This window comes from Rissa tridactyla, chromosome Z, assembly GCF_028500815.1.
Source record: "Rissa tridactyla isolate bRisTri1 chromosome Z, bRisTri1.patW.cur.20221130, whole genome shotgun sequence".
In the NCBI taxonomy this organism is placed as follows: Eukaryota; Metazoa; Chordata; class Aves; order Charadriiformes; family Laridae; genus Rissa; species Rissa tridactyla.
In genome coordinates, this window is record NC_071497.1 from 42,047,471 (window position 1) to 42,067,286 (window position 19,816).

General features: G+C 38.7%; 1 protein-coding gene across 5 annotated transcripts in view; it reads left to right on the forward strand.

Moving 5' to 3' along the window:
- Positions 1-19,816, forward strand: part of FANCC (FA complementation group C) — an 85,449-nt gene that overhangs the window by 18,243 nt on the left and 47,390 nt on the right. For all 5 annotated transcript variants that reach the window (XM_054186773.1, XM_054186774.1, XM_054186772.1 and 2 more), the window contains exon 4: positions 4,893-4,987. In XM_054186773.1, the coding sequence (XP_054042748.1) occupies positions 4,893-4,987 (95 nt within the window). The remainder of the gene's footprint in view (positions 1-4,892; positions 4,988-19,816) is intronic.

Consider the following 19,816-nt stretch of genomic DNA (forward strand, 5'->3'; position numbering starts at 1 on the left):
ACATTTTTCAGGAATTGAGATGTTAATAAATGACTCGGGATCTACTCTTAAGCAGAAAACTAATTCTAAGCTTCTCTGTGAGCCCCTTAAATAATCTTTTGCCAGTGTCCTACTGCTACTACCACTACAAAAAGAGGGTTGCATTTTTTCTCTTCTGCTTTATGCTTCCTTTTGGGGAAATATAGGAAAGGGCAGTTTTTGTGTTCACTTGGAAGTTCACCTTTTCAGTCAAGCACAGCATTGGACTAAAGTGATCATATGTTGTCTGGTTTGGCTTTTTCTTCTTCTAGACAGCTGCATGCACAGGCAGAATGAACTTGTCTGCAAAACACATGGTAGATGAATGTTATGTCAGCACTTCTCTAAAAGGAAGATTTTGGAAGGATCCATAGATTTAAACATAGATCACTCTTGCCGAGCAGCAAATACTGTACTTTTGTGGCACCTTTTGAAAAAAGCCTTTTCATACTTTATAGAGCTTATTTTTACGATGTTTCCCTTTTAAATCATAGTTTGGTTTTTGAGAATGTTGATAAATGTTGATGTTTACAATTACACATATGCTGTTCTAAGTTTTTGTTTGGAATATACAAGTCTTTAGACCATCAGTTTTTCTGAGCTGAAAATATTCTGTGGTATAGAAAGTAGCTGCTTCTATATTTTTCATCAAAGTTGAAAGCCATCTGTTTCTGCTTTTGACTCCTTTTCACAACAATCACAGCAATACGTTCTTGGTTTCCTCTTTTTCTTTCCTCTTCTTTGGTATCTCTCAGCATTTTCTAAAGCAAGAGAAGCACTTTTACTGCAAGCTGATCATTACCTCTGAAGGCTGCAAAAGAATAGTTTTACTATTGGGTTTTTTGTGTCGCAAAGTTGCAAGCAAGCCCATTCAGAGAACTTCACTTGCTCAAAATAGAATCCTTCACTTTAATGCTTAGAGATGGGTCAACAAGATTTTCTGACATCGATAGACCTGAAGATGTCTGCTTATACATTCCCACCACTTCCTCTTTTTAGAGCCACCTGAGTGGTCTTTGGACTGCTGGCATTTTAGATTCAGCAGATTTTAATTTTGTTTGGCGCTACTTCTGATGACATTGTTTAAGATATTGCTGACTATAGCAGATGCTGACTCTCAAGTGGGTTTCATGTAATTTCTCATTTGGATAAATAGCTCATTCATGCATGTGTCAGAGACCAGGCCACCCTCACAGAAGAAGGAACTAATTTTGTTCAATTCAGTCTTTCATACTAATAAATAGAGGAGGAAAGACATACTTCTGCATCATGTCCAAACCACAATACCTATCGCCTCTAGATGAATGTCTGTTGGTGCTGGAGGCTGACGTGGCTGACCACTCAGTGCAGGAAGCGTGGTCTCCAAGGGAAAATAATCTCCTCATAAACACTCCTGAGCAGGAGGTGACCAAGTTGGCCTTATTTAGAATGCTAATGTGAAGGAAGCACAACTGAAGAAAATCTTGTGGTTGTACTTGTGGTCCTAAACCACAAGGGATACATGAGGAATTCAGACTTGGTAAGGAATTCCAATGTTTTTTCTGTGGGCTGGGGGATTATCTTCTCAGTAGGACCCTCCTGGTTTGAGTTTTGAGCCCAAATGTCTTGAATCCCAAACTAATACTATAAATGCTGGGGAATTTCTTGGTGGCTCTATATGTCAGTATATATGTGTGAGCATGCATGCTTATGTATGCATCCCTTTCCACAGAAAGTTCTATTTTAGCTAATCAACATTTTCTGATATGTTTCAATAAAACTTTACAACAAGCTCTAAAAAGAATATTTCTGGCTGTAAGATTAGGGTTTTCTTATTAGTTCCTTGCATCTGGCCCTGTTCATGACAGGGTATTTATAAACTAACTGTATCATAGGATGATTGAGACCACACTGTATTATGAGAAAAACATTGCCTTTGTTTTTTCTTTTTTTTTTTCTTTCTTTTTTTTTAATTTTTGATGTGAGATTGGCAGGGAAGAACTGCAGTCTGATTCATCATAAAGGTTTGGGCTTTTGTTTGTTTGTTGTAACAAAACAGCTTCTAAGTTGTCTTAAATTTCCTACAGGAAAGTTTTATTCCTTTAGTTGGAGTTACAATATTAACCTAGTTAATATGTCCAGTAGATAATTGTTGACCTTTTTTGGGATATAATTTCCACCTTTGAGTTACCAATTTTATTCCTCTGGATATATTAATTGTGTATTTATTTGTGTAGCAAGTATTCTTTCATGCCATAATAAGATCAAATGACTTTATTCATGTCCTGATAATGGTTTTCAGTGCATACCATGGTGGTATGTTTTCCATGGGGGTCATGGTTACTAGAAAAATGGGAGGAAAAAACCCACCAGTAAGTTTTCTGTAGCTTTTTGTGTTTGGTCTTTTGATGTGATTATCTTTCGCAGCTGCCATAATTATTTTAAAATCTGTCCCCCCTTATTCTTAATCTTCCATTTTTAATCCCCAGTTACAAAGCAGTTCTGAAAAGAAAACAGTGAACCTGAGAGTGGTCCTCAGAGTGTCATTAGGTACTTCAGCAAGAAGACTGTATAGTCCCTTTTCCTACTTTTCACAAATCAACGGGAGGCTACTTTGGTTTTGGTTGTAGCCAAAAAGTAATTTTAACTGGGAAAACTGCCAAGCTTTAAAAGTCCCTTATTTTTTGGGACTTGTTGGCATAGCTAAGACACAAATAAAAGTTGGTTCACTTAGGTTGAGGTTTGATTGTATCTATCTGTGTAAACTCATTGTGCTGGCAAAGTGTGCTAGTATGTCATTTATCTAAGCCTTGTTTTCATCATTTTAGTTTTCATCATACTGATCTACATTTCTGACAGGCAACAATATATGCAATTTACTTTATAGTATGCAGCAAATCATCATGTGTAGCAAAAAGTCTTCTCATCCAGAAGCCTAATTAAGCAGTTACATAATTTTTTTCACTTCTTTCCTCTATTTTTTTTTTTTTTAGGTAGAAAGAAAACCATAACTTAAATAAAATGACCTAATGGCATACTGTAGATACACAGATAAACAGAATGGGTCAAAAGAAGGAACATTTGAACTATGTATACTTTGTTTGGGATAGGAGATTTGGACTTGATTTTTCTTTCCCCATCTCTTTCTATATAGTTTGACTTTTTTTTTTAAAGTATAATTCGTATAATTTAAAATTATCTCAAAAGACAGACTTTATAAGCAGACAATATTTTAGTACGAGTAATGAATAATATTTAAAATCTTTGTTTTCCAAGAAACATATGGCTATCATTTTGTCACTTAAACAAACAAAACAGCATTTATTTGCTTTTTCCTCCCATATAATTTCATATTAAAGTTTAGGTCAAATGATTTTTTTAGGGAGATAGAGTTGCCTCTTGGTGACGATGTCTGAATGCTTGTTGGATGTAATTACAGTCAAATATAAGGATACTTTGAATTTCTGCAGAGGAGTATGCAAGATATCTTCTTTAACTCCAATCTTAAACAAGTAGGAAATTATTAGCCTTGTAAAAATCCATATTAAAAATAATCCCCAAACACACAATGGCAGAATACCCCCAATTGTAGTCTTTTAAATGTGTATGTTTGAGAAACCAGTTCTGTGCAGAGATGTTAGTCAGTGGGAGGCCAGTAATGGCCTACAGGCTTCTTGGACATTTATTGAGGAATACTGGTTTAAATCAATATTAACATCTCTGATCACCTGGTGAAAATACAGGCATTACTTAATGGAACTTTTATTTTTTCTTCAGGCTTTGCCAGCAAAGCACTTCTAAATAATACTGTTTATTGCATCCTGGATAACAAATACACAGAAAACAAATAAAAAAAATCACTTTTTGGGCTTGATAATCAATTGTATCCTAATATAATTTCTAAAACTATTCCCGTTTGTATTATTATTAACAATAATATAATTTACTAAGTGGCTATGATATCAGAGCTACAATGCTACATCCAGTTTTCATAATTTTTATTACAATCATGCAGTTTTATTCTGGGATGAAATTCGGTATAGAAACTCTTGGTATCTGCCAAAGAATATTAAAAAAAAAAAGGTGCCTTTGAAAAACAAAGTTGTGCGAAATAATAATGAGTTAAATGGCTCTTCAACTGCTTACTTCAAATAATCAGCTCCGCTATAATAGTATCTGTGCATCTCAGCAGTGACAGTATTGCTCAGTATAGTAGGTTTTCAGAGAAGGCAATTCATTTCCAACAGTGGGTTAGAATTAAGTAAAACCCAATCTGATGCTGAACAGGAAAATTGCAATAGAATTTTTTTTCAATCAGCACTTAGCTATTCTGCTGTCTACAGAAATTTAATTTTCCTGAAGCATAGAGAATCTTAATATATTCTTACAGAAAACTCGATGTTTTGCATTCTTGTTATGAATTATTTCATACCTAAAATTTTCAGAAGTGAGCGTTCTTTAGTTGTGCAAGCTTTGGACACAATGTAATAACTATTTTACTACTGTTGCTTATTGTTTATTATTAATGATGTTATTTAGATACTGAAATGAAAGTTCATTGATGACAGCTGCAAGTATTATGTGAATGAAGCACTAGGTCATGCAAGTTTCTTAAGACCATTTCAATATTGTATAGATTTTGAACTCTTTTGATACCTTTTAAATCGCTTTTGAAGGAAATGATTACACAAGAACTACATACGAATAATATTAAATGTGTGGTGTGAATCTGGTAGAATAGAAACATTATGAGTTGAGACTGATATTTAGGGCTAAAGCCCTGAAGTTTTGTGGATGGGTAGGGATTGTTGTGTGTAATACTGTCTGTGTTTTGATTTTTCTTTTTTTTTTTTTTCCCCTCTAAATGTATCCTTATTTGCTTTTTTTTCCTGCAGATGAAAGCCAGAAGACTCTGATGTGGTGCTTATGTTGTCTATACAGCAGTGAACCACAGAACCCTGTGGAATTGAAGGCCAACAGCTGGATACGGGTAAGTGAATGAATCCTTCCCAGGACTGCTTTGAATTAAATTGATTATTTAAAGGTGCTACATCTATAGCATAGAGACACTGTCATTTAAGAAACTGTTCCAAACACAACTTGCATACATATTGTGTTGAAGTATATATCACTCCAATTATAACACAGTCGGTGCTAGTCTGTCATTTTAAATATTAAAAAGATGTGCCATTTTAAAGTGGATAGTTTGGATGGCTTTTAACCTAGTAGATTCACCAAGTCTAGTAACTGTGAATAGTGAGCAATGACCACAAATCAGAAGGGAAGCAAGTGTTATTAAATGTCAAAAAAAGAACCTTTCAATTAGGATAAACTAATTAATCTGGAAAAATGCCATAGTTTGTTTTGAAAACATCTTGTATTTGCTCTTTAATTTTATTCTTTTTTGCTTTTGTTTTATCTCCTGCCTGTGAAGAATTTAATTGTATCCAAACTTTCTTCAAAGGCAGTCAGAGAGGGGAGGGATAGTGCTTGTGTGTGGATTTATATTTAGTGACTTAAGGAATAATGAATCCTTAACTTTAATCTCAAATTTAGGGTTTTGCATGCCACATCTGTTCATATTTTATATGTTTCCACACTGAACTAGCAAAGCACATCAGCATGTAAATAACTTGCAGTACATTGATGCTTAATGCTTTATGTGTCTGAGTAGCAATTCGAGGGTGCAGTGTTGTTGACTGTATGTCCTTGCATTCACCATGGATCCATGTCAAAATATGGTTAAAAATATTGTTCATGTGTTTTTAAAAATATCTTATAGTTTTCAAAAGTAATGAGAATGTAGCAGCCTGATCGTTATTTACGTATGTGTCTGCTAAAGCTGAAGATACTTCTAGCCTTCTCTAAGTAGGTCATTTCTTACTTATTCGTTGACTTTGTGCATATCAGTTTATCTAGGTATGTGTGTAATACTGGGATGTACAAAGTATTATAAAATAGGTTGTGATAGGTAGATGTTTATGTTGGTAAATAAGTGTATTTAACTGTGTAGTATGTTGATTTAGACGCAGTAATTCTTAGCAGTAAGTTCTCACAAATTTTAAGATGCTCATGAGTGTCTGTATGTACCTATTTGGTGGGTTGTACCACACGCCATGAAATTCTCAACAATTTAATACTAACTAAAACTCACCCTTATTTTCTTCCTGTCTTTAGCCTTGTTCAAGAGGCTCTTCCTGAGATCAATATACTTGGAATTCACAATGTGGCAATGCTTGAATACCAAAGTAAAGTGATGCAAAAAAAAAATTCTGCCTTTTCTAACGTAGACTTGCTGGTTGGATACATTCTTCATAATAACATAGGAGATAAAGAATAGCATGCACTTCAATCAGAGCAAAATTTGTCATTTTATTTATTAGCAGCAGCATGTGCATTAATGATGTTAAGTGGTGAGGGAGAGTTTTACCCAGACAATCTCTTACATATAGCTTCCATTTCTGGGAAGGAAAAAACCAGTTGTTTTAATCTAGATCAGTTGCCTTATCCGATTGATGTAACTTAACTGATGGTGTTGCTGATATTAGAAAAAGTATTAAGTAAACAGCAATAAATAGTTGGGGAATGGGTGAAGGTAGGGCTGGTGCTTTTGGCAGCACTGTCACCTGAAGCTGTCTTAGATTGGGACTGATAGGTGCGCATTTGGTTCAAGTCTCACTGTAGTCTGTAGGAATTTTTCCACCCACTCTGTGTGTTTAAATCAACGTTAATAGTCATTGTGACTTGATGGGTCAAGAGTTAACCTAAAAGTGATAGGGAAGAGGACGCGGAGGATTTCAAAGCACAAATAGGTCTTACTAGCTATTTTTATCATTTAGCACTTCCCTAGTTGACTAACGTGGGTGTAGCATAATATGATCTGAAGCGTAATGCTTTTATGTTTTGATTGGAGGGAAAGGAACAGCTTTTGGAAAACTTCCAATTGAAATTTAAAAAAAAAAAAAGGATAGGTAAGGAAGGTTGTAAAAAACACAACATCAGGATACAAAAGTTAAAAGAAAGGTTATTACTAAATTGTTTTCTATTTTCATTAGAATTTCTTCTCAGTTTCTTACTGTCCGGTGTGCATCATCACAAAGCTTTTTGAAGAAAAAAAAAATCCTTTTCCTAATCAACATTGTAATTCTCGTCACCAGCAATTGTGATATAATAAGGACTATCATTCTTGTTAATTCAGAAGAACCTAAGTTAAATATTTTGCTGCTCTTGGCAAGCAAACCCTTTGGCAAGGGTTTCTGTTGCCATGTGTGATAATGATATGTATTTTCAAAAAAATCCCAACATAGAGTAAGTCTGTTGACCCACCTAGTGCATAGTTAACATTGTTTCTTCTTGAACACTTTTATTTTCTATATTATATGTGTCTCAAAAGATTGCCACAGGGGATGGAGACACACTATGAGAGCCATAATTTGAGGTTTGCATCAGCATATTGACTGGATGACCAGTCTCTGCAGTGGTTTGATCTGACCTCAGCCTTGTTTATAATACGGTGGGAGCTCTTTACAGCAGTGATATTCACTCTCTGGTGCTAAGATGCCAAATACCCTGTGATACACTATGGGAAAAATTGCCAAAAGACTAAAATACATAGTTGAAACAAATTCTTGGGGGTGGGGAGGAAGGTAGTTTCGTGGCTACATGATAAAAAGGGAATTGAAATCCATAAATTAGTTCTAAACAAAGCTCTGAAATTTGAATGCTACTTAAAAGTTATATAGTATTATGGAAAACTTGCCTGTACTTGGAATGAAGTGTTAGATTATCTAAGGCATCTAAGCTCTCTGTAGATGGTGTGGATGGAAAGCCATCCATGACCACACAGAATGGGGCTCCGTGTTGGGTCCATACACACTGACACAGGAGCCATGGAAAAGAGGTTTACATATAGGAACTGCTGTTCAGCTTCTCTGGAAGTGACGTTCACAGTAGCCTTCTCCTTTGATCCTGTAGCTGGGAGTTAATTTTGTCTCCTCAACTTAATGCTTCAGCATACACTGAGGAAGAATAATCAGTTTTTAAAAAGGTAAAGCAGTTAGTTCACTGTGTAAGTCAGCATGCATCAAATACATTGGGACATTTGGGTGTACATTTGGTTGACAATAGAAAAAAGAAAATGTAAAAAGGCACAAACCAAGCCAACCAACCAGCCAAACAAAAAACCCTACCCGAACGACTGAAAAATGAGGAGCATGTAATGGAGATAGGCAACTTTACTGGCTTACTATTAACTGTTTAATTTTAACAGCAACAAAAACCCCACCCCTTTTTAAGATTGCTTCCTAGTTTTATGGGTTTTAAATGTGGCTTACATGAAAATTTTCCTCCCAAAATGCTAAGTTATTTGGGATTGGAAAATATTATGCAGTCAAGTTAGAGGTGAAAATTCTTCTTCCCTTGTTTCTATAATTATGTACAAAGACTATTAGACTACCCCTTGCTTTTTGTGCATGGCAAGCCCAAGTTCTTATAGAGTATTTTGCAGCCTTTCAGTGCGTCTTTGACTAAGTCATTGATAGGAAGGCTGATTTCAAGTCTTTTGTTTTGCATTTTCAAAGTAGCAGAAAATGTATTTGATGCTTGCTTACTTTTTAACTTTCCTGCCATTGTCATAGAAATTTCTTCTTAATGGGAAAATTCTTTTTAATGGCATAAAGGGTAGCTACCCACTTGAACTGCATTAGTAGTTAAGTTTCAGAAACGAAGACTGTGCAGGTCTGTTAGGTCCTCTGAAAGAATAGAAAGTGCAAAGAAATTACTTGGAAACTAATTAAACACTGCAGTGTTTTTAGGATCAGATGCTATTTAAAATGGTAGAATTCTTTTTTTTTTTTTATGATTCTGAATTTTATTATTGCAGTCTAGGTTCTATAGGTCTTCTATACAGCCAGATGCTGTGTAGGAAGCCAGTATACATGCTGCCACAGACTTCTCATTAGTGAAATCAATCATGACCTGGTGAAACTAGTCTCTAAGACAGAAAGTGATTTAGTTTCTCCAGCTGGCCTTATTTGACCAGGCAGATACGGAGTTGTACAGTAAGTGTGGTTCTAACATTGTCTTCTGTGTGGTGGGGCTCTAACAGCTTCCTTTCAACGCGTGTTCCTCTTGCAATCACATTGCAGCAACCGGGGAGCTTTTCTGAAGTAGGTTTCCATTTTATTAACTCGGCCGCACCTCCTCCTCTGCTCTTAGTTTATAAACTGTGTTTATGAATTGTTTATGGCTTTGGAATTTGTTTAAAATAGTACTCTTGTTGTATTGCTTTGGGAGGCCATACATACTTAGGAGAGTGTTACAGCCTGTCTCTTTTCAAACTGGATGAAACAGGACCAGTTAATATCCCTCTTCTTAAAATTTTTTATTCTTTTTTATAATGTAAGATGCAATTTTTCAGTGCTCTACAAAGGAACAAGACAGTGTATACCAAATAGCTTAAACATAGGGTTGGAAGGCCTGTCAGCCTTGGCACATGTTTTTAGAGGTTGGTTTTGGGCTTGGCCAAATTTTCTTTTCTGGAAATGTTTAGTTCTTTTGGGTACCTGTATCCTGTGCTAGGCCACATTATATTAATGGCTGCAAAAGTAATAGGCGCTCTTTGTAAGAGTAATTTTTAATGGCACTGGAATTATAAAATTATTTTTGTTATATTTTCCAAAAATACCTAATAAAATGTGCATGTTTTATCTTTCATAAGATTTCATACACGTTTTCTCTTGCGTATGGTGTTTTGAACTAAGGATGGTATCACGCCAGATTGATGTAAAAATTTTGATTCAGCAAGTTTTAATTTTATTGTGTTGGCGAGTTTCTAGTTCCTCAACAGAATTGTGTAAAAATGTTCCTATGAAAATACTTTAACTGATTAAAAAAAAAGCCTCTAAAACTCTGACTCGTCTACTAGTAATTTGTGAATGTTGCTGAGATATTTCTGCTGTATGATCAGGGTTTTGAATTATGTCCTGCAGTCCTTGCCTCCCCCTCTTGTCTTTAATTTCTCCATTTTCTGCTGGGCTAAACAATGTTGGTGGAAAGGTGTTGGACACCACTTATTTCTAAATGTCTGCAATGGAAAGCAGAGACCATATTGTTATTTCCTTTGGACACTGTCAGCACTCAGTGAAAAAATACACCACTTGAGGGTACCTCTTCAAGAATGCAAATGTAGTCTTTTAAGGTAAATATTTCCATTTTACCAAATATAGTGTTTGCAGTAAAACTGCAGCATTTGCTTGTTTGGGTTTCTTTGCTTTTTAGGGAAATAGGAGGTATACCAGAACTTTAGTGTCATCTTGTTATTTTTTGAATAGGAAACATGCAAACATGTTTGAAAAACATTAGTTTAGTATGGTACATGTTTAGTAGAAGACTTGCTTGTACAGCAATGCTCAAATGTTTCTGGAAAAAAGGGTTTGGGGTTTTTTTTTGTTGTTTTGGGTGTTTTTATGTTTTGTTTTGTTTTTAAAATTTGAGTTATAAATTTGAAAACATAATGTCAAGGCCTCCTGTGTGGGATCTTTCCCTATAGTATCGTTACACTTGCCTCCTGTGGAGGACACATTAAAGCATCTGAATGGAAGTCCTGTTTTCCTTAAGAATTGAAGACATATACCTGTCCTCTGCTTGCCAGCCTTTTGATGTACCTTGAAGTTGTATTCGTTTAGATTAAATTTGATGGAGTTCTGTCTGTTGTATTAAATTGCATTTAAAGTGTTTTGCAGTGGATTGCTACTCCTTAAATAGACCAGATCAAAAAATTTACTGCCAATTAAGCACAGGATGTTTGAGATTTTTAGTGATGTTCTCCGGATGACCTGGGATTTTTTATGATCATCTTGACTTTTTAATTAAACTACAATTTTAATTGAGTTGGTTCAGTTAATGAAACACTGACCTTTCACCCCTACTTCTGAATCTGTGCCAGAATTTTCAGCAAAATGGGTTTTTAAGACTGTGATGAATTAGCATTGTAAGGATGGTCTCTCAGTGATTGTTCAAAATGGAAGTGTTTATGACTTACTTCTTGGGACAGCTGCACCTGCATTGCAATGGTTAGTTACCTCTCACTATAAACTTCCAATTGTGTGTGATTTTCCTTTCCTCCTCAGATGTCAAGTGCTTCTTCACTGATGTTTTGGATCATCCAGCTGTCTGACCAGATGTTACTGTATTTGTCATTCTTAATACTTTAATTTATTTACATATATTTCAATTAGGGAACAATATTCAGGAGTAGAAGAAAACCAACACTGGTATAGAAACAGGAGTTCAGCAAAACAAAATTTCTTAAAACTTCAGGATTTAAGTGGACTTACTGTTTTTGTATGCCAGGGAGAAGTTGCTCGTTGATTTACTTTGTAAGATTAGTTACTTTAGACTAAGCCTCATACAAATTGAAACAGAAGAATTAAAAGAAAAATGTTAGAGACCACATGCTCTTGGGACTATGGGAAAGTTGTGGAGAATACCTGAGAAAAAAACTGGAAAGAAGTCACGTTAAGAAAAGGTCAGGGAGTGTGAAGCATACATGTGTGTGCGTGCTTTCATGTATTTTGCCTTCTATGTGGAATGAGTTACCAAAGCATTTTCAGTATTTCTGTCACAACGAGGATAGTAAGGCATCACAGTACAACATGAAGGAACTGAGAGGGACTAGATTATCTTTGAGAAATATAAGGATTCTCATCATATCTTAATAAAGTATCCAAAGTAGCTTTTATGTGAAATGGAAGATGAAAATGGGAGGTAGACTCTATAATTCTCATTATTTTTTTCCCTCTTTCTGTTTTTTGGGAAGAAGTTTATTTTGCAGGATATATGGCTTATATGTATTTGTTAAAACACAGTATGGCGAGTATGTGAGGAAGAGTTTGGAACTGGACACAGTTGTTCGCAATACGTAGTAATGACAACTTTGTTCCATATTGCGATAGCTGTTTACTAACTCAAGAATGGTGGTCTATATTCTTACATAGCAGTAAATGACATTCACCATATTACATACAGGTACACATATGTATGGTTTATATTCATATGTACACAGCTTTCCATTTCACTGCACTGTAATACATATTCTTCTAAGGGAAGATAAACACTTTCTTTTAATAATAGTCTCTTGATTAGAAGCCAGCTTCACCACTGCTGCCCAGGTTGTCTGGCTGCCCAGGTTGTGTTGAATTTTAGCTGAATAATGATGCTTGCATTAGTGAGAGTTTTGTGTCCAGATTCCTGAAATTGTTGGCAACAATTTCCTGTTTCCTGTATGCACAGTGCATGCAGTTGAACTGATTTTTGTCTTTTCTTCCCTGTAATTATTCCAGAGGTGTGGAAGAATTATGTGTTCACTTGTTGTTATGATACTGACTAATTCTTTCTTCTTTTTTTTTTTTTTTTTGTACTTAAGGCCTTTGTATCTGAGGATGTGTTGTATTAAATGCTATACACAAACAGTTTAGAAAACATTCTTGGTTCTGAAGTGGTAAGAATGAAAAACTCATAATGCAAATAGATTTAGAAAAAAGAATCAAAAAGAAACAATCAAAGAAAAACCAAGCTACAGCCGTTAAGGGTAACAAAAAATGTTTCTATAAATTCATTAACAACAAAAGGAGGATGAGGGAAAATCTCCCCTCCTTATTGGATGCAGAGGGACAGAGGGAAACATAGTCACAAAGGATGAGGAAAAGGCTGAGGAGCTCAATGCCTACTTTGCCTCAGTCTTTAGCAGCGGAACTAGCTGCTCCCTGGGCACCCCGCCTCGTGAGCTAGGAGACAGGGAGGGGAAGCTGAACGAGGTCATCACAATTAAAGAGGAAGTGATCAGTGACCTGCTACGCCGCTTGGATGTGCACAGGTCTATGGGACCGGGTGGGTTACATCCAAGAGTGCTGAAAGAGTTGGCAGACGTGCTCGCCAAGCCACTTTCCATGATCTACCTGAAGTCATGGCTAACTGGGGAGGTCCCAATGGACTGGAGGGTAGCAAATGTAGCACCCATCTGCAAGAAAGGCAGAAAGGAGGATCCGGGAAACTACAGGCCTGTCAGTCTGACCTCGGTACCAGGGAAGGTCATGGAGCAGATCATCTTGAGAGCCGTTACAAGTCATATAATGGACAAGCAGGAGATCAGGCCTAGTCAACATGGGTTTATGAAAGGCAGGTCCTGCCTGACGAACCTGATCTCCTTCTGTGACAAGATGACCCGATTATTCGATGAGGGAAGGGCTGTGGACATTGTCTACCTAGACTTTCAAAAAGCATTTGACACTGTCCCCCATAGAATTCTCGTGGAAAAACTGGCGGCTCATGGCCTGGATGAACATACGATCTGCTGGATCAAGCACTGGCTGGATAGGCGGTCCCAAAGAGTGGTGGTCAATGGAGTTAAATCCAGCTGGCGGCCAGTCACAAGTGGTATCCCTCAGGGCTCAGTGCTGGGACCATTTCTGTTTAACATCTTTATTGATGACTTTGATAAGGACATAGAGTGTGTCATCAGCAAGTTTGCAGATGACATGAAGCTAAGCGGGAGTGTTGATCTACGTGAGGATTGGGAGGCTCTACAGAGAGACTTGGATAGATTGGACCAATGGACCAATGCTAATGGAATGTTCTTCAACAAGACCAAGTGCCGGGTCCTGCACTTGGGCCACAACAACCCCATGCATCGCTACAGGCTTGGGGAAGTGTGGCTGGAGAGCTGCCTGGCAGAAAAGGACCTGGAGGTTCTAATTGACAAATGGCTGAACATGAGCCAGCAGTGTGCCCAGGTGGCCAAGAAAGCCAATGGCATCCTGGCTTGTATTAGAAATAGTGTGACCAGCAGAAGGAGGGAGGTGATTGTCCCCCTGGTGAGGCCACACCTTGAGTATTGTGTCCAATTTTGTGCACCTCAAGACAAGAGAGATATCGAGGTGCTGGAGCGAGTGCAGAGGAGGGCAATCAAGCTGATAAAGGGCCTGGAGAATAAATCTTATGAGGAGCGATTGAAGGAGTTGGGACTGTTTCGTTTGAGGAAGAGGAGGCTGAGGGGAGACCTCATCGCTCTCTACAACTACTTGAAAGGACATTGCAGAGAGGTTGGTGCTGGTCTCTTCTCACAGGTAATTAGTGATAGAACAAGAAGGAATGGGTTCAAGCTGCAGCAGGGTAGGTTTAGGCTGGACATTAGGAAAAAATTCTTCACGGAGTGGTCAGACACTGGAATAGGCTGCCCAGGGAGGTGGCAGAGTCACCATCGCTGAGTGTGTTTAAGACTTGTTTAGATGTGGTGTTAAGGGATATGGTGTAAGGGAGAACTTTGTAGAGTGGAGATGATGGTTGGACTCGATGATCCCAAGGGTCTTTTCCAACCTAAATGATTCTATGATTCCTTTTCTCCAGCTGCCTCCTTCCTCACTGTTATAAAATAGCATTCTGCAATCACATTCTGAACAATGCAGGTTTTTTGTATTTCACACAGAATCATAGAATGGTTCGGGTTGGAAGCGACCTTAAAGATCATCTAGTTCCAACCCCCTGCCATGGGCAGGGACACCTCCCACTAGACCAGGCTGCTCAAAGCCCCACCAAACCTGGCCTTGAACACTTCCAGGGATGGGGCATCCACAGCTTCTCTGGGCAACCTGTTCCAGTGTCTCACCACCCTCACAGTAAAGAATTTCTTCCTAATAGCCAATCTAAATCTACCCTCTTTCAGTTTGAGGCCATTACCCTGTGTGCTGTCATTACACTCCCTGATAAAGAGCCCCTCTCCATCCTTCCTATAGGCCCCCTTTAGGTACTGGAAGGCCGCTATAAGGTCTTCCTGGAGCCTTCTCTTCTCCAGGCTGAACAACCCCAGCTCTCTCAGCCTGTCCTCATAGCAGAGGTGCTCCAGCCCTCTGATCATCTTCGCGGCCCTCCTCTGGACCCACTCCAACAGGTCCATGTCCTTCTTCTGCAGACTCCAGAGCTGGATGCAGTACTCCAGGTGGGGTCTGACGAGAGCAGAGGGGCAGAATCACCTCCCTCAACCTGCTGGCCATGCTTCTTTTGATGCAGCCCAGGATGCGGTTGGCTTTCTGGGCTGCAAGCGTACATTGCTGGCTCATGTTGAGCTTCTTGTCCACCAGCACCCCCAAGTCCTTCTCCTCAGGGCTGCTCTCAAGCCATTCTCCACCCAATCTGTATTTGTGCCTGGGATTGCCATGACCCATGTGCAGGACCTTGCACTTGGCCTGGTTGAACTTCATGAGGTTCGCACAGGCCCACCTCTCAAGCCTGTCAAGATCCCTCTGGATGGCATCCCTTCCCTTCACTGTGTCGATCGTGCCACACAGCGTGGTGTCGTCAGCAAACTTGCTGAGGGAGCACTCAATCCTGCTGTCCATGTTGCCAATGAGGACGTTAAACAGCACTGACCCCTGAGGAACGCCACTCATCACCAGTTTCCATGTGGACATTGAGCCATTGACTGCAATCCTCCTCTGTTTTTCCCGAGGCAAACCTTATTATGTAGTTTCATGGTGACCTATTTACGTATGGCCGTGCACAGTATTTTTAAGGACAAGCCATCTATCTATTCATGCCTGTAATCATATTACTTGGTTTGCTGCTCTTATGTTTTAATTTATTCTGTCACCTTTTCATTGCTGCTGGTTTCAAAAGTTTATTTGCTGTAGGCATGAAACTGTCCCCACGATAACGGGTACAACAAAGCATCCATTCTTTAGTTTCTGGTCCTTCTGTTGTGCTGGTGCATTAGCACTTAATAAGCTGCGAAAAATTATACCAGTAAGTACCAGTAGATGGCACTCTCTGTATGAAGTGATAGCCAGTATGTACCTCACACCGACGTGCACGCAGGTAGAAACATGCGCTCTCACACTGTTTTTAGAGTTGGATAATTTAGATGTTGTTAGGGATTAAACTAGTAGTAATAACATTACGGCCTTTCCCTGGTTCCATCTGGATGTTTTGTTAGAAAGGCAGTATTATGCAGCAGTTTGCCTTTAATTTGTCATATTTGTCATGAGGATGACAAATGAAGATGAGTGCTTCCTCTAACTTCTGCAACCAAATTGATGGGTATAAAATAATGCTGTTACAGAGTAAGCCTGAACAGGGCATTCACTGGAGTTAGTAATGAGAAATAAAAGCTGGGAATTAACTGTTGTGCATTACACTTTCAGTTAAACTGTTCTCTGTTATAAAATTTTCCATTCCTAGTTAAAACTAAGAACAACTATTAAATAAATATGCCTCATAAAAAAGGCAACAAACAAAAACAGTCTACCAAGTATCCTGCTGCTAATGGTTGCCTGTTCTGGAGGCTTTTGTGGGCATGCAAGAGATTCTGGATGATTACAGGCTAGTGATCCCTTTTTATGGTATTGTTTTGTTTATGTTTGAATGTTTTTAGATTATTCTTATAATTCGTGACTGGTCAGAGCATTGAAGCACTTGGAACTTAATGTAATTTTAGAAATTTTATTGTTATGTAATGCAATTATTAATGTTCTCATAGTTCATGAACATTTTAATCCAATTTTAAATCCCACATAGGCTCATATCCTGTGGACAGGATGGGAAATTAAGATTGATGGCATTTGTAAGTTGACAAGCTGTAAAAGTTGCATCCAAGAAATCTGAATGTTGTATTTGACTTGTGAGTCAAGGAATATTGAGGAAGCATGTTAGCTTTCTGAATGGGAAAAGTTGATTTTAAGATGTTTCCCTGATATAAGGGGAAAACAATAAAGATGCTGCTTCTCAATTCTATGTTTAAAATTCTGTTTACGTAGGTTTATTTTTTATGTGTGAAACTAAATATACAGGGGCTTTTTTGTTTTAAACTTGATCTGTTTAATAACAAAGTTGATTGAAGAAGAGCAAACATACTTGAGTGAATATAATTGTCACAACAGTTAAACTGACAGTTTTCCCACTGTTTATTTAAGCAATAAAGGATCAGAAGCTTTTGTGCCACCCTAGCTTCTGGACAGTTCTCAGTCCACGATGTTGTGCAAGGAAGTTTAAATATGTAATAATGGCAGTGACTATAAAATTTTGTTTTGCTCACCTCAAGTCCTCTCTTCATCACAGGGCATAGGCACACTCAGACTAGATCTCAGAAGCAGAATGAAACAGCTATCTGAAGGGTACTTTGTTGTAGAATGGTTTTTCAGTTACATTGTTATGATTTAGCCCCACCTGGCAGCTAGGACCATGCAGCTGCTGTGCAGTTCTCCCTATTCTCCCCAGAAGGACATGGAGAAGATGGGCAAAAAAGAGGGGAAAGGGAAATTGTGGGTTGAGATAAAGACAGTTTAATAGAACAATAAGAGAAAAGGAAAATAGCAATAATAATAATAATGACAAAAGTAACTCTCACTACCTGGTGAATTGGTACCTCGCCAAGCAGTGATTGCGGATCTGCCCCTGCGCCCCGCCAACACCCATGTATATACCGAGTACCACGTCTATGGTGCGGAATATTTCATTGGCCGTTCTGTTGTTCTGTCTATTCTCCTTCTCAGCTTCTATGGGAAGCTGAAAAGAGTCCTTGAAAAGTACAAACATTGCCTAGCAACAACCAAAACAATATGCATTACTGACATTCCTTTCACAGCAATCACTAGGAAAAAACCCCAACTGTTTCCTGGCTGAAACCGGAACGTATACATACTGTCAAAAATTAAAAAACTTAAAGAGTACAAGAATGTAATTTAAGAATACTAGTTCAGAGGGTCACAACAACATAGTTCTGACTATTGTGAGTTTGAGAGGGCAAAGGGAGGGTATTGCAGTGCTCTGGTGGTTTTTTTAAGGCTTGTCGTGGTGGTTCCTTTAAGAGACTGGAAAAAATATATTAATATTAAATGAGGAAAAATAAAGCTTATTCACAGATTTAAGAATTCTTAGTTTTGACTCTTGCTGTAAGTACCAGAACTTCATAATAGCTCATGCCTATGATCAGATGTTTGGCTTTCCTTAGCACCAGTGGTTTTTGTGAAAGTCTTCCTCCTATCAGTGGGTAACTCGAGGTTTATTCTCTTCCATCAAGAAAACTTGCTATGTGAAATTGTGTTGGCAGCTCAGGTTCACATACACATCATACGTTTTTGATCATCATGGTTCTTCAGGTAAAAAATGAAAAATATGTTCTCCTTTGATATACTCAGTTGAAGTAATAGGGGGACTTTAGGATTGACTTGGTCTTAATTAGCATAGTTCTTTCATGACTGCTTTCCCACCAGGAGGGACTTAACTCTGTACTGTCAGACTAGAATCTCACCTGAAGGTTTGAGTCTAATGCCTTTACTTCTTATACAAGACTTCACACTGTGGTCCTTTAAGTTTCAAATGTGCAATTGGTTTCTCAATATGTAATCCACTCAGGCAGCTTTTCTGGAATGTCCTTTCTTTTTTGATGGTGAGTCCTTTAATATCTGTAAAGGGAGCCGGTTTCACTTTTTGCCCCTTCAGTCTGGATGATTGTTATAGTGACCTCATTTTGGGCAGGGAGACAATTTCACAGTCGGTGAACAATTTTAACATTTTTGTTCTCCTGTCAAGAGAAGTTTGCATATTAACATTCAAGAGTTCAAGGCTGTTTGTAATCCGTGTCTGCTGATCATCCTAACCAGATGATAGTGGGTAACATTTTAAAGTATTTTGCCTAAGTAAAAAGCACAATAAAACATCATCTTCTCTGAGCTGGGCAGTAGTTCATACCGTGAATCATCAAACCTACTCATCTGTCATTTCTCCTTGATTTTATGAAGTGTCTTTATGATACAAGATTTTGAGCTGGAGACCCAGGATCTGGGATTCCTGAGGTGAACCATTTTGCCTCAGTAATGAACAAGAGATCCTTTTGCCCAGAACTTCTCCATATCTTGGGTTTTTTTACTGTTCCCTTCCCCTGCACATCTCTCTTTTTTTCCCCAGGATCAGTGGTTGATTAGTGTTTGCATATCTTGGTCTATTTGGGCCCAGATGTAGTTCTAGTGTTCCCCAGGGGTCAGTACTGGGTCCAGTCCTCTTCAATATATTCATTAATGACCTGGACGAGGGGACAGAGTGCACCCACAGCAAGTTCGCTGATGACACAAAGCTGGCAGGGGTGGCTGACACACCGGAAGGCTGTGCCGCCATACAGAGAGACCTGGACAGGCTGGAGACTTGGGCAGGGAGAAACCTTATGAAATTCAATAAGGGCAAGTGTAGGGTGCTGCACCTGGGGAGGAATAACCCCATGCACCAGTACGGGTTGGGGGCTGACCTGCTGGAGAGCAGCTCGGTGGAAAGAGACCTGGGAGTCCTGGTGGACAACAGGATGACCATGAGCCAGCAATGTGCCCTCCTGGCCAAGAAGGCCAATGGCATCCTGGGGTGCATCAAGAAGAGTGTGGTCAGCAGGTGGAAGGAGGTCATCCTCCCCCTCTACTCTGCCCTGGTGAGGCCGCACCTGGAGTACTGTGTCCAGTTCTGGTCTCCCGGGTTCCAGAAGGACAGGGAACTGCTGGAGAGGGTACAGCAAAGGGCTACCAAGGTGATTAGGGGACTGGAACACCTCTCTTATGAGGAAAGGCTGAGGGATTTGGGTCTTTTCAGTCTGGAAAAAAGACGGCTGAGGGGGGACCTTATCAACACTTATAAATACTTAAAGGGTGGGTGTCAGGAGGATGGGGCTAGGCTCTTCTCAGTGGTGCCCAGTGACAGGACAAGAGGTAATGGGCACAAACTTGAACATAGGAAGTTCCACCTAAACATGAGGAGGAACTTCCTTACTTGGAGGGTGGCAGAGCACTGG